Raw genomic sequence first — 15,000 nt, 5'->3', positions numbered from 1 at the left:
AAGGTAATTCTATTTTTAGTTTTTTAAGGAAACTCCATACTGTTCTCCATAGTGGCTGTATCAATTTACATTCCCACCAACGGCGCAAGAGGATTCCCTTTTCTCCACACCCTCTCCAGCATTTGTTGTTTGTAGATTTTCTGATGATGCCCATTCTAACTGGTGTGAGGTGATACCTCATTGTAGTTTTTTTTTTTTTTCATTGTAGTTTTGATTTGCATTTCTCTAATAATTAGTGATGTTGAGCAGCTCTTTCAAGTGCTTCTTGGCCATCTGTATGTCTTCTTTGGAGAAATGTCTATTTAGGTCTTCTGCCCATTTTTGCATTGGGTTGTTTGTTTTTTTAATATTGAGCTGCATGAGCTGTTTATATATTTTGGAGATTAATCCTTTGTCCGTTGATTCATTTGCAAATTTTCTCCTATTCTGAGAGTTGTCTTTTCATCTTGTTTATGGTTTCCTTTGCTGTGCAAAAGCTTTGAAGTTTCATTAGGTCCCATTTGTTTATTTTTGGTTTTATTTCCCTTACTCTAGGAGATGGATCAAAAAAGATTCTGCTGTGATTTATGTCAAAGAGTGTTCTTCCTATGTTTTCCTCTAAGAGTTTTATAGTGTCCAGTCTTACATTTAGGTCTCCAATCCATTTTATTTTTGTGTATGGTGTTAGGGAGTGTTCTAATTTCATTCTTTTACATGTAGCTGTCCAGTTTTCCCAGCACCACTTATTGAAGAGACTGTCTTTTCTCCATTGTATATCCTTGCTTCCTTTGTCATAGATTAGTTGACCATAGGTGTGTGGGTTTATCTCTGGGCTTTCTATCTTGTTCCATTGATCTTCTATTTTTGTGCCAGTACCATATTGTCTTGATTACTGTAGCTTTGTAGTATAGTCTGAAGTCAGGGAGTCTGATTCCTCCCGCTCCGTTTTTTTCCCTCAAGACTGCTTTGGCTATTCGAGGTCTTTTGTGTCTCCATACAAATTTTAAGATTTTTTTGTTCTAATTCCATAAAAAATACCATTGGTAATTTGATAGGGATTGCACTGAATCTGTAGATTGCTTTGGGTAGTATAGTCATTTTCACACTATTGATTCTTCCAATCCAAGAACATGGTATATCTCTCTATCTGTTGGTATCATCTTTAATTTCTTTCATCAGTGTCTTATAGTTTTCTGCATACAGGTCTTTTGTCTCCCTAGGTAGGTTTATTCCTAGGTATTTTATTCTTTTTGCTGCAATGGTAAATGGGAGTGTTTTCTTAATTTCTCTTTCAGATTTTTCATCATTAGTGTCTAGGAATGCAAGAGATTTCTGTGCATTGATTTTGTATCCTGCAACTTTACCAAATTCATTGATTAGCTCTAGTAGTTTTCTGGTGGCATCTTTAGGATTATCTATGTATAGTATCATGTCATTTGCAAACAGTGACAGTTTTACTTCTTCTTTTCCAATTTGTATTCCTTTTATTTCTTTTTCTTCTCTAATTGCCGTGGCTAGGACTTCCAAAACTATGTTGAATAACAGTGGTGAGAGTGGACATCCTTGACTTGTTCCTGATCTTAGAGGAAATGCTTTCAGTTTTTCACCATTGAGAACGATGTTTGCTGTGGGTTTGTCGTATATGGCCTTTATTATGTTGAGGTAGGAGAACCATGTCTTTAAATGCGAACATCCAAGGATATAAGTCTAACTTGAGGGTGCCTTTCTTTTAATTGTGCTTCTTGCTTCCTGTCATAAAGTATGAGCCATTTATTTCTTCACCTGAAGTGCAATTAACACTCCCTCCCCCCCAAAAAAAGTGCAATGCTTTCTTCCTTTGCATGCCCAACCATTGGAAAGTAACCTAGTTCACTAAAAGCACTATCTGAGACTGAAAAGGAAAAGGCTAACTGTAGACAAACTGGGTATTTTATCCACTCAGATTGGCTTTAAAAAACACCAAGATGGACACATGGTATTTCCAGAAGTTCCTTTGTTACAGACTTTGGTCCACAGCCTCCATAAGGTTACATATCAGGGCAAATCCAAATCTTAAAAGTCTTCTCCACAAATATTAGTAAAAAGCTTTAGTTCTCACTAAGCAAGTAATCTTTCTTGTTTCATCTGCCAGAAACACAATTCAGAGCCTATTATTTTATATAAACTGATGATTTTTTATGATATGGGAGTGTCACAGGATGGAATAGAGAATATGACAAAGAATCTAACTGATTTAGAAATGTATGAAAAAAAAAAACTCACTGTTGGTGGTGGGGCAAAAGGTACTGACCTAAGTAACTATAGAAAAGAACGGAATCCATGGAGCAAAGGCAAAATGTAGCATACACAAATACTGGACTCTGTAAGTTCTTTCCCATGGGGGTATTAGCTAATAGTGAAACTACTATATCTGTAATCTGGAATGGAACAAGAAATGAATTCAATGAATGACAAAAAGCCAGGTTTCTTATCATTGGAGTGGGAAGTTACAGATAAACAAAGGCAGAAGGTTATAACATCCATGTAATAACGGATAGATTAGATTTCCTCAATTTTAAACACTTTTCTGCATCAAAAGGTGCTATCCAGAAAGTGAAAACACAGCTCACAGAATAGAAGAAAGTATTTCACATGATATATCTGATAAGAGTCTGTTCTTCAGAATATATCAAGAACTTTTACAAATCATCAACAAAGAGACAACTCAAGTTTTAAAATGGAAAAGAACTTGAACAGACTCGTCTCCAGACAAGAAATACAAATGGTCAACAAGCACATAAAAGATGTCAAACATCAATAGTCATGGTGGAAATGCAAATTAATACCATAATGTGATCCCCCTTCACAAACACTAGAATGGTTTTAATCAAGAAAACTGAAAGTATCAAATGTTAGCAACAATGTAGAGAAATCAGAACCCTCAAATATTGCTTGTGGAAATGGAAAATACTGCAGCATATGTGTACACTAGTTTGGCATTTCCTCAAAAAGATAAAAAAAATACAATTACCATAAGCTTCAACAAACCCACTCCTAGATATAGACCCTGAAGAATTGAAAACAGGTGTTCAAACAAAAACCTGTACATTAATATTCATAGCAGCACCGTTCACAATAGCCAGAAGATAGAAATGACTGAAACATCTATCAAAGGGTGAATGGATAAACAAAATGGGTAGATCCATAAACTACCCTATTATTCTGCCACATAAAGGAAAAAGTAAAATGGTGCTGCCACTATGGAAAATAATATGGCAGGTCCTCAAACACTTAAACAGTTAGTGTATGATCTGTCAATTCCACTTCAGGGTATATACTCAAAATATTTGAAAGGAGGAAGTGGAACAGATATTTGTACAACCATACACATAGCAGCATTATTCACAATAGCCAAAAGGTGGAAGCAACCCAAGTATCCATCAATGGATGAACATATAAACAAAGTGTAGTATATACACAATGGGATATGATTCAGCCTTTAAAACTAAGGTAATTCTCACACACGGTACATGTGGATGAACCTTGAAGTCACCATGCTAAGTGAAATAAGTTGGTTACAGAAGGACAAGTATTGTACAATTCTACTCATATAAGGTATCCAGAGATGTCAAATTCAGTGACAAAAAGAATGTGGTTGTCAGGGGCTGAGGGCAGTTAGTTAATGGATACTTGGGGGAAATGAAAAAGTTCTAGAGATGGATGGTGAGAATATTTTTACAATATGAAGGTAGTTAATGCCACAGACCTATACACTTAAAATGTTTACATGGTAAATGTCATGTTATGAATTTTAATCACAATGAAAAAAATGAAGTACTGATACATGTTACAACACAAATGGACATTGAAAACATCCTTAGTTTAAAAAGCCATACAGAAAAGTCCATCCAGATCATACTCATCTTGTGTGCTTTAAATCCACCAAGGTTGCAAAAATAAGTAAAAAACTCAGTAACGGTTCCAGAAAAAGAAAACTGGATCACAATGGAAAAAGATATTTTCAAACAGTTGGGACAGCTGGTACAAGTTGAAGTGGGCCTGTGGATTAAATTATAATGTCTTCTCATGCTCTATGTCAACAGCAGAGCCTAACAGGAGGAAGAAAGACTTCCTCTTCTTTTCTAGCAAGAGCTTAGCCAATGAGAGACCATCACAACTCAGCCAAAGAAAAGCCATGACTCTTTGTTTACCATGGTCCTCTCAACTTCCCTTTCCCTCTCTATAAGATTTCCCCTCTCCATTTTGCTTGGGACCTTCACGTGGCTCACCATGGTTGCAGACCCTTGAAGTGGTTGTAATTCTTTGCTGATTGTGAATAAACCCATTTTTGCTGGACAAATAACTGACAGGTCAACAGTGGTCATGTGCAAGCTCTGGAGTGCCACCCTGCTCCAGGGGCAGCAGGCACGAGGGTTTGCCCCCTGCCCATATTAGTGTTCAGAGCAGCCAACTCCGGATGGACTTGGCTCCCAACAGGAAGGTATCATGCCTATTCCAGGCAGAAGGTAGATGTCTGGGCAGTAACTGTTCAAGGGGAAGTGGGACAGGGTACCTGAGGTCTCCTAGGGCTGCCATTCCCTGGGGAAGAGCCAACTCTCCATCTGTTGTGGGTCTGAGGTCACAGGTCCTTAGCTGTGAGCAGTGTTGTCACTTCAGTCTGATCTCTGCACAAACTTTGCCCATTTGATTTTTTAAGAGTTCCATTCTGGTAGCTCCTCCCCAACTGTTTGTAGGCTAATTGGGCAGTAAAGGCACAAGTGAATCCAAAAGGTCCTGTGCCATCTGCTTCTAAAGTGCAGTCGCAGGTATTTGTCAACAGAGCTGAAGACTGACAGAAGGCCCCCAAAGGGAGGAAGAGATCCTTGTCAGCATTTTTGTCCCCCCTTGCTCCCCAGGCACACCCAGCAAGGCAGCATTCACAGTCCTGTTGAGTAACTCTGGAAGGGCGTGAAGTGTAACGATCATGCTTAGTAAGCCCTGGAACCTCCTCTTGTTCCCGTGCGCCTTTCCCTGGGTGACCTGAGCAAGGCGGCAAATCTCTGCTGCAACCCAGCAATCACATTACAATTTGGCAGCTCTCCAAACTCTGCTTAAATTTTAAAAGCTAGCACAGCTGGGTTTAGTTTTACCTCTCTGCATGTGGGAGACAAGAAAAGTATTTATCTTTTGAAACTCAGATTCTTTTAAAAATTTTTTATTTATTTATTTATTTTTTGGCTGCATTGGGTCTTCGTTGCTGCATGCAGGCTTTCTCTAGTTGCGGTGAGTAGGGGCTACTCTTCGTTGCGAAATACGGGCTTCTCATTGTGGTGGATTCTCTTGTTGCGGAGCACAGGCTCTAGGCACGAGGGCTTCAGTAGTTGTGTGTCACAGGCTCTAGAGCGCAGGCTCAGTAGTTGTGGCGCACGGGCTTAGTTGCTCCGTGGCATGTGGATCTTCCCAGACCAGGGCTCGAACCCATGTCCCCTGCATTGGCAGGCGGATTCTTAACCACTGCGCCACCAGGGAAGCCCCAAAACCTCAGATATTAATTTAAATTGTATTACCAGGGTTTTGAGCTGGCAAGTAAGATGACCAGCAGAATGACAGTGGGTCGGGAGGGTGAGGGTTTTGTTCATGGGATGTATCCATCACCTTGAAGTCCAGACATCTCACAGGACTCCTTTGCAAGACATGACCTAAACAAGACATTATTATCAGACTGAAGAGAATCGGACTCCCTGCAGCTACAGGGAGAAGACAGAATCTTTTCTCCTCTTGCTGAGATTTCTTTCAGCAGCAAGGCCAAGTGCTGGAACGCTTCAGTCTACCTAAAGTAAAAGCTCCCAAATTTATAATACAGAAGGGAAAAGGCAGGATAGAATTACCAAGAAATGAAATATATTGTAGACATATTAATGATTTGCATTTGTATCTGCTAATATCTCTGGCCCCTCCCCCCCCACACAGTTGAGGTTTGGGGAATTTAAGGGATGTGGGCAGGGGTAGATGAAGCTGAACACTCCCTGGGCCTCAGTCTTCCATCTGTAGCCTGAAGGGGGAGGGAGTGGCCAGGCTGCTCTCCTGGGTGCTGCTACTCCCCCACTCATGTACACACACACACACACACACACACACACACACACACACACCCCAGTCTGAGCTAGCTCAGGACTCTGAGACCTTCTCCCTCCTCTCTGAGCCCCCACCGCTGCCCTGCCACACAGTGACGGTTTAGAAGGTGGACAAGGGGTGGGGAAGAAGAAACCAGATGTTGTTGTTATAAGCCCTAGTTTTGGAAGGTAGGGGGGAAAAATGCTAAGAAATTCTTCTGAAATTCAAAGCCCAGGGACTCAGACTCACTATAAACAACTGAGATTTAATTATTAGATTACAGAATGCTTTCCCTACCCAATAGCTTACCACCACATCAACAGGCTCCAGTATACGAACAATGGATTACAACAGGGAGAGTGCCAGGACTCAGACTCTATGTAAGAAAAATTTCTAGAGAAACCTAAAGACAACAAGAGGCAAAAATAAGGACACCAGAGGACACTGAAGCCTCCAACACTTACGGCTACAGCAAACATTAAACACAGCCCAACTCCTAGTATAGTAAATGAAACCTCACACTGAAGACCCATTTACCTCAGTTCCTATTACCCAACACAACATGTCCAGCTGTCAACAAAAAAATTACAAGGCACGCCAAAGGCAAGAGCACACTGTGGAGAGACCAAGCCAGCATCAGAACCAGACTAAGATAAGGTACAGATACTGGCATTTTCAGACAGAGAATTTAAAGTAAGTATGATTAATACATTAAGAGCACTAGTGGAAAAATGAGACAATGTGCAAGAACAGACGGGTAATGTTAGCAGAGATGGAGCCTCTGGAAAATATCAAAAAGAAATGCTAGGAAAAAAATACAGTGACAGAAATGAAGAAATCTTTCAATGAGCTCATCAGTACACTCAACTTGGCCAAGGAAAGAATCAATGTCAATAGGTCAATAGAAATCTCCAGGCTGAGATGTAAAAAGAAATAAAGAAGGAAAAAACCCAGAACATCCAAGAACTGTGGGCCAAAATTAAAGACGAAATACATATGTACTGAAACACAAAGACAATATCTTGAAAACAGCAAGAGAAGTATGACCTGTCAGATACAAAGAAACCCCAATAAGACTAACATCTGACTTCTCATCACAAACAATGGAGGCCATAAGAGGGATGACAGATTCAAAGAACAAATCGTTTTTATGGGGAAATTTCTAGCTTTGTACCTGTGCAGCACTAGAACATACCTAATCCTTGTGTCGTTAAAAGTTCAGTTTCCATCACTCTGGTCTAGAGCTGATATGGCATCCCATGGGAAAACATAGTATTGTGGTTATTGGTACCACCTTTCCCCCTTACAGCTGTGACTTTGAGTTTTTTCTTATTTTCTGGCACCTAGGGATGACTCTTTGGTTCTTTAGAACTTGGGTCTGTGTGTATGTACTGCTTAGCATTTATAGGAATATTTAATTGAAAAAGAATAAAAAGGAGATTTTTTTTTTTTTTTTTGCGGTACGCGGGCCTCTCACTGCTGTGGCCTCTCCCATTGCAGAGCACAGGCTCCAGACGCGCAGGCTCAGCGGCCATGGCTCACGGGCCCAGCCGCTCTGCGGCACATGGGATCTTCCCGGACCGGGGCATGAACCCGTGTTCCCTGCATCGGCAGGCGGGCTCTGAACCACTGCGCCACCAGGGAAGCCCTAAAAAGGAGATTTTTATATATATAAAAAAAGAAATACATATGTACTTGGAATACCAGGAGAAGAAAGGGAAAACTGAGCAGAACAAATATTTGAAGTAATAATGACTGAGAACTTTCCAAAATGAATGACAAATACCAACTCTTATATACAAGAAACTCAGAGAATACCAAGCAGGATAAAACACAAACAAACTACTCCTAGGCATATATTCAACCTTTAAAAAAAAAAAAAAAGACAAAGAGAAAATCTTGAAAGAAGCCAGAGAAATACAATACACCTACAGAGGAACAAGGATAAGAATCACAATGGACCTCACATCAGAAAACCTGCAAGCAAGCAAGAAGTGGAATGAAATATTTAAAGTGCTGAAAGAAAAACCCTCACCAGCTTAGAATTCTATATACAGTGAAATTATCCTTCAAAGGTAATGGAGAAATACTTTCTCAGACAAACAAAAACCAATGGAATTAATTGCTAGCAGACCCGTCCTTAAAAATGTTAAAAGAAGTTCTTCAGGCAGAAGAAAATTTATTTATTCAGAAACTTAGATCTATATTAAGACATGAAGGGCTTCGCTGGTGGCGCAGTGGTTGAGAGTCTGCCTGCTGATGCAGGGGACACGGGTTTGTGCCCTGGTCCGGGAAGATCCCACATGCCGTGGAGCGGCTGGGCCCGTGAGCCATGGTCACTGAGCCTGCCCGTCCGGAGCCTGTGCTCCGCAACGGGAGAGGCCACAGCAGTGAGAGGCCCGCGTACCGCAAAAAAAAAAAAAAAAGACATGAAGAGCGTCAGTGAGGAAATTTTAGGAAGGTAAAATAAACATATTTTCTTATTCTTAAATCTCAAAGATAATTGTTTATTTAAAGCAATAATAATGACAACATATTGGGTGATTGGGTGATAGCATATGCACAAGTGAAGCAAATGACAGCAATGCCACAAAGGATGGGAATACTTCTGATATAAGGTACCTGCATTACATGTGAGGCAGTGTCATTTTATTTAAAGGTGCACTTAGTTTAAAATACATATTGCAAGCTCTAAGGCAACCAATAAAATGTTTTTAAAAGACATATAATTAATGTACTACAAGAGATACAATGGAATCATAAAATGCTCAATTATGTATTTGTTTATAATTAATAGCAAAATATCCTGCCACAGGATGGCCACTGTGAAAAGAATCTACACTTCAAATGTGAGGTTTGGAGGTACTCTTACCTTCAGGTGACTTCTGACCCCCACACCCCACTGCATGCAGCATCCGATGGTCCTAGTGCTTTGGGATGTCATAGCCTACTTTTGATGAAAATTGTGGAGGGAGAAGGCAGAAAAAGATGGAAGAAAGGAAACAAAAACACAAAGAATAGAAAACAGTAACAAACATTATGTTAAAAGTAAAGAGATGGAGAAAGATATGTCATGCTAACACTAATCAATAGTAAGCTGACGTAACTTTTATTAATTTCAGACAGAGCAGACTTCAGAACAGGGAGGATACTACGGGATAAGAAGGGGCATTAAAGTATGAAAAAAGGGCCAATTCTCCAAGAACACATAACAATCTAAATCTCTATGCACCTAACAAAACAGCGTCAGCATGGGAAACTTAAATTTAAAATATTATGTAATGTTTTACTTTATCCCAGGAATACAACATTCCTAGAAATTCTAATTGTAAGCAAGAGTGGGTGGCATGGGTAAGAGACATATGACCAAAAAGTAAGAGTGGCTCATGAAAGGATGAAGTAGTCCACAAAACTGTAGTATCGTTAGGATGACTCTAAAGTGTGAAGCTGCTGATGTCTGATCAGGATTGAACTGTTACCAAATGCTTTTCCACATTTATCACATTTAAAGTGTTTCTCTCCAGTATGACGTCTCTGATGTTGAATAAGATGAGTGCTCTGGCTATAAGCTTTACCACATTCACAACATTCATAAGGTTTCTCTCCAGTATGAATTCAATGATGTTTAGTAAGGGATGAGTTTTCAGGGAAGCCCTTCCCACATTCACTGCATGTATAGGGTTTTTCTCCAGTGTGAATCCTTTGGTGTTGTGTAAAGGTTGAGTAGGCACTGAATGCTTTTCCACATTCATTACAGTTATAAGGCTTTTCCCCAGTATGAGTCCTCTGGTGTTGGGTAAGGTGTGTACTTCGTCTAAATGCCTTCCCACAATCATTACACTTATAGGGTTTCACTCCAGTGTGAATTCTCTGATGTTGTGTAAGAGTTGAGATATCAGTGAAAGACTTCCAACAGTTAATACATTCATAGGGTTTCTCTCCACTGGGAATTCTTTGATGTTGAATAAAGGATGAGTAGTCACTGAAGGCTTTCCCACATTCATTACATTTATAAGGTTTCTCCCCAGTATGAATTCTCAGATGTTGAACAAGTGATGAATTTACAGTGAATGCTTTTCCACAAACTTTACATTTATAGGGTTTTTCTCCAGTATGAGTTCTCTGATGTTCAGTAAGAGATGAACTTTGGATAAATGCTTTTCCACAGTCATCACACTTATAAGGTTTCTCACCAGTATGAATTCTCTCATGACGAAAAAAGTTTGAACGGTCACTGAAATTTTTTCCACAGTCACTACAATTATAAGTTTTCTTTTTAGAAGCTCTTTGACTTTTAATTGGAGATAAGTTCCATTTGACACTTTCCCCAAATGGATCAAATATATGCAGTTTCTTTTCTGAATGAGTAACATTCCGTGGGATAAGTTTAGATCTTAGATCAAAACCTCTCTCAAACTCATTAAAAGTATGCCCATTTTCCTCACAAGATATTTCTTCATGGCCAACTATTATTTGCTGAAAACCAGTGGTTTGGGCAACAGATTTTTTTGAAATTTTGTCTATAGAGTGCTCCTTTTGCTTTTCTACCTTGGCCTCATATTCACAGGTTTCTTCAAATAAATACTCTTTGAACACATCCCCTCTGAGCCTTTCCATGATGACAGTGATGGAACTGCTCACTCAAAAGTATATTCTAATGGTCTTCTCTTTGGTATCTGCTCTGCTCTTCAAATCTGAGGGGAATAAAACATTTATAAAAACATATTTTCTGTGTTGGGATTACAGGAACTGAACTCAGGAGGAAATAAATAACCTTACTAAAAATTAGAATGCATATTTACAGTCTCATAATCTGGGAAAATAATAAGTCAATGGAGTAGAGTTAAGTAGAGGCAGAAGTGGTAGGAAAGAAGTTGGCCCAATAGGCAATGTCACAAAGAGTCTGAAAGCTGAAAAAAATGTTTTAAAGATGTAAAAGTTTAACCTTCTCATTTAAAGATAAACAAGTTTAGAACTAGAGAGGTTATGTGATTATAACCTAAAGATACAGAAGTTATTAATGAGATGGTCAGAAATAGAACTTAGGCTTTGTCCACTATACTACCACAGTAGTCTGGAGACTAAACAGAGCTTAAATGAGAGAATGGACAGGTACCTAGTCAAAAGACAAATAATGAAGGGGATGTATAGCAGTATTAGAAAATGTGCGACAGGGATTTCCCTGGTGGTCCAGCAGTTAAGACTCCACACTCCCAATGCAGGGCGCCTGGGTTCAATCTCTTGTTGGGGAACTAGATACCGCATGCCTCAACTAAGAGCCCGCATGCCACAACTAAAAAAAAAATGAATCCCGCATGCTGCAATGAAGATCCCATCTGCCGCAACTAAGACCCGGCACGGCCAAATAAATACATATTAAAAAAAAAAAAAAAGGGGTTTCCCTGGTGGCGCAGTGGTTAAGAATCTGCGTGCCAATGCAGGGGACACAGGTTCAGGCCCTGGTCCGGGAAGATCCCACATGCCACGGAACAGCTAGGCCCATGCACCACAATTGCTAAGCCTGCGTTCTGGAGCCCGCGAGCCACAACCACTGAGCCCGCATGCCACAACTACTGACTCCCACGCCCCTAGAGCCCATGCTCTGCAACAAGAGAAGCCGCTGCAATGAGAAGCCCACGCACCGCAACGAAGAGTGGCCCCCACTCGCCGCAACTAGAGAAAACCCGCAAGCCCACAGGCAGCAACGAAGACCCAACACAGCCAAGAATAAATAAATAAAATAAATTTAAAAAGAAAAAAAGAAAATGTGTGACAAGAAGAAATGGCAGAGCTACAGCACATGGAGAGAAGCCACTGAGGAATGTAAAAACAGCACCTGATAAAGCAATGTACAAAGGAATAACAGCATTTATCCGTACACGAATTCATACCGGTGAGAAACCTTATATGTGTGATGACTGTGGAAAAGCATTTATCCAGAGTTCATCTCTTACTGAACATCAGAGAACTCATACTGGAGAAAAACCCTATAAATGTAAAGTTTGTGGAAAAGCATTCACTGTAAATTCATCTCTTGTTCAACATCTGAGAATTCATACTGGGGAGAAACCTTATAAATGTAAGGTTTCTCACTGTGGTAAAAAAAAACAAAAAACATATTTCCATGTCAAAAAAAAAAAAAAAGAGAGAAGGTCCAACTCTGAACAGAATAGCAGAATTTAAGGCATTAAGGAGAGCTCCTTGGACAACATTTTAGAGATTCCACTCCTCCTAAACATTCACCCCTAAAGTGCACAGATTTATCCCTCATCTGAATAAGTGCCTCTGGAGACCTCAGTATCTCACAGGATCTCCACAATTCTTTCCTGGGCTGAGACACATTTTAGAAACTGAGAATTCTGCTCATGGGGAAAAAAAATATGCAACAAAATCAAAACTGTCATCACCTAAATATTTTGAAAATTTTAAAGCACTAGCACTATCAGTTTTTAAAAGCATATAATCTGAGTCTCCCAAAAGTCTGTGTCGAAGGACAAAGACTTACTGTCCTCCAGTCAACACAAAAAACAAGACACAAAACTAGAGAAGACACACACAGAGCCTTAGAGGGAGGTGTTATCAGACTGGTTGAAAACAGAAGGGCAGTATGATAAGGTGATCTAAGATCACAGTCAACGTTTGGGTAGAATCACTAACTAGAGGCAACAGCATTTTCACCAATCATAAACATAAGAGATGTTCTGGTACAAAGAGAGGTAAGGCACTAGAGAACTGTTCCTTTTTCTTTTTCACAAATACAAACCTCTGAGAATCCCAAATGAATGGTCACTTAAACTGTGGAAGCCAATACTCTGCTTTCTTAATTAAATCAAGGTTTGCATACTCAAATAATTTTCAGCAAGTGTTAAGAACAGAAAATCTTGGAAAGGTGTAGATTATAGTGTATGGATAAATGCAAGTCCTCCACAAGTCCTCCCAAAAAACAATTGTTTCAAGTCAAATTTCGGATCTTCAAACAAACATTTTAGCAAAGGCTCACCGTCTAGGGGTCGCAGGCTGCAGTCCGGAGATTAAAATTTTGGCCCACTGCACCCAATGTGCTGTCACAGCAAGGAAACTCTGGCTCGGTTTAGTTTCCCTTTAAGCAGTTCTCTTCTTGACATTTCTTTCTCCTTCCACCTCCGCTCTTCCTCGGCACAGGGAATGCCCTGGGCCTCCGCGTCCTCTAGGGAACCCGGGGTCCTGCTCCCCGCCAGGCCCCAGCGCCGAGCGCCCGCTGCTCCCGGCCGGAGACGAGGTGGGGCAGCAGGGCCCCAGTCCGCACGGACCTCACGTGAAACCAAGCGGCTCCGCCTGCGGGTCCGAAAGCGCCTGACGACGACGAACTGCGACTCCCAGAAGGCCTCGGGCCGCGCCGCTTCCGCTTTCGTTCTCAAGGACTTACTTTTTCCCAGAAGTCCCCGAGAAATCTCTGCCTCTGGGTATCCCTCCCCCGGCGCGGAGCGGAGTGGGCGAGCGGGAGGTGTCTCAGCTAATCAGAGCCGCACGCTGGAATTCCATGGTAACCACCGACGCTTGCTCCTTTCTGCGGTGCTCTTGATGGAGGCTGAAGCTTGCTTCCGAGGTTAGGGGCGCTGGCCGGCGCTTAGATTCTGGGGACTGGTGTGCGCAGGACAGAGGACTCCCCGCGCCCGACCGTACAGGCCCTGGGAAGGAAAGACAGTGTAAAATGTTACAGACATTAGAGGACGCTGTGGTTCTTTGGATACTGTTTCTAACAAATTGTAAAAAGATATTTTTGAGATTCGGGGGAAAATGGAACGAGGAACTAGGTATTAGAAAACATTAAGGAATTATTCTGAGTGAACGTCACGTTTGGCATTTCTCAGCAGACACTTCAAAACCATCCAGATGTCAGCTATGTTTGTTTTTAATCTGCCAAGAGCTCAGGCAGCCTGGAATGCAGGGTGAAAACGTGCAGCGGAGCAGACCCACCAAGTACTGCAGCCCCTGAGAACAATCAAGTCTCCGTCTCAGAGCCACTGCAGCAGTGACAATGGGGAGACCTATCCTGCTGTTTATCTTCTCATTTCCTCTCTCTGGCCAAGCCTGCAAAGAGCATGACAGAACCCTACTGTAACTGCAAATGTTTGTTTTCTGGTTTCAAATGCGACAGCATGTTCATTATGCAAAAGTTGGAAAATGCACGAAAGTATATATAGAAAAAAATACCAGGAGGAAATACTATTTTGGGCTGCAGGGATCATAGGCTTTAAAAATTTTTTTTATCTTACATGTTCTTCCATATTTCCCAAAATTTCTACCATGATTAGAATTACTGCTTTATCATAAAAAGTTTTAAAAATACATATTTTGCGATTTATAGGAAGGTTACATGGCAAGCATTACATACTCTCACATAAAGTTAGACATAGGGCATAGAAGCAGATGATACCACAGAGTTGATCACAAATAGCTTCGTAAATAGCAAAACTGGCATAAGGTACAGAATATGGAGAAAGTATGCCATCAGTGACACTATCACGATGAAAAAAATGGGAGAGTGCAGTGCAGACTCAATTCTGTGGCACTTTGCTGATGAGACAAAGGGCCTAGGACAATGCCCCAAAATGTGGTGGTGCTCTAGAAATATTTGTTAAATAAAAGGGTCAAAATATAATTCCAAATAATTAATTTCTTTTTTAAAAATAAATTTATTATTTTTAAAATTTATTTATTTTTGGCTGTGTTGGGTCTTCATTGCTGCACACAGGCTTTCTCTAGTTGTGGTGAGTGGGGGCTACTCTTTGAGGTGCACAGGCTTCTCATTGCAGTGGCTTCTCTTGTTGCAGAGCACGGGCTTCAGTAGTTGTGGCACGTGGGCTCAGTAGTTGTGGCTCGCGGGCTCTAGAGCGCAGGCTCAGTAGTTGTGGTGCACTGGCTTATTTGCTCCGTGGCATGTGGGAT

General features: G+C 40.8%; 1 protein-coding gene and 1 long non-coding RNA gene across 2 annotated transcripts in view; one reads left to right on the top strand and one right to left on the bottom strand.

Annotated features, from left to right (window-relative positions):
- Positions 1-13,416, bottom strand: part of LOC117203579 (zinc finger protein 501-like) — a 40,292-nt gene extending 26,876 nt beyond the window's left edge. Inside the window, 2 exon segments of the mRNA XM_049701853.1 lie at positions 8,945-10,766; positions 13,073-13,416. Coding sequence (XP_049557810.1) covers positions 9,496-10,689 — 1,194 coding nt within the window. The 5' untranslated portion in view covers positions 10,690-10,766; positions 13,073-13,416 and the 3' untranslated portion in view covers positions 8,945-9,495.
- A 45-nt stretch (positions 13,417-13,461) lies between these two features.
- Positions 13,462-14,766, top strand: LOC117203580 (uncharacterized). The gene is made up of 2 exons (XR_004486440.2): positions 13,462-13,594; positions 13,923-14,766. It is a non-coding gene; the product is annotated as an uncharacterized LOC117203580 (long non-coding RNA).
- The last annotated feature ends 234 nt before the right edge of the window (positions 14,767-15,000 follow it).

This window comes from Orcinus orca, chromosome 19 (genome assembly GCF_937001465.1).
Source record: "Orcinus orca chromosome 19, mOrcOrc1.1, whole genome shotgun sequence".
Taxonomy (NCBI): domain Eukaryota; kingdom Metazoa; phylum Chordata; class Mammalia; order Artiodactyla; family Delphinidae; genus Orcinus; species Orcinus orca.
This window is presented reverse-complemented; position numbering and strand designations above follow the sequence as displayed.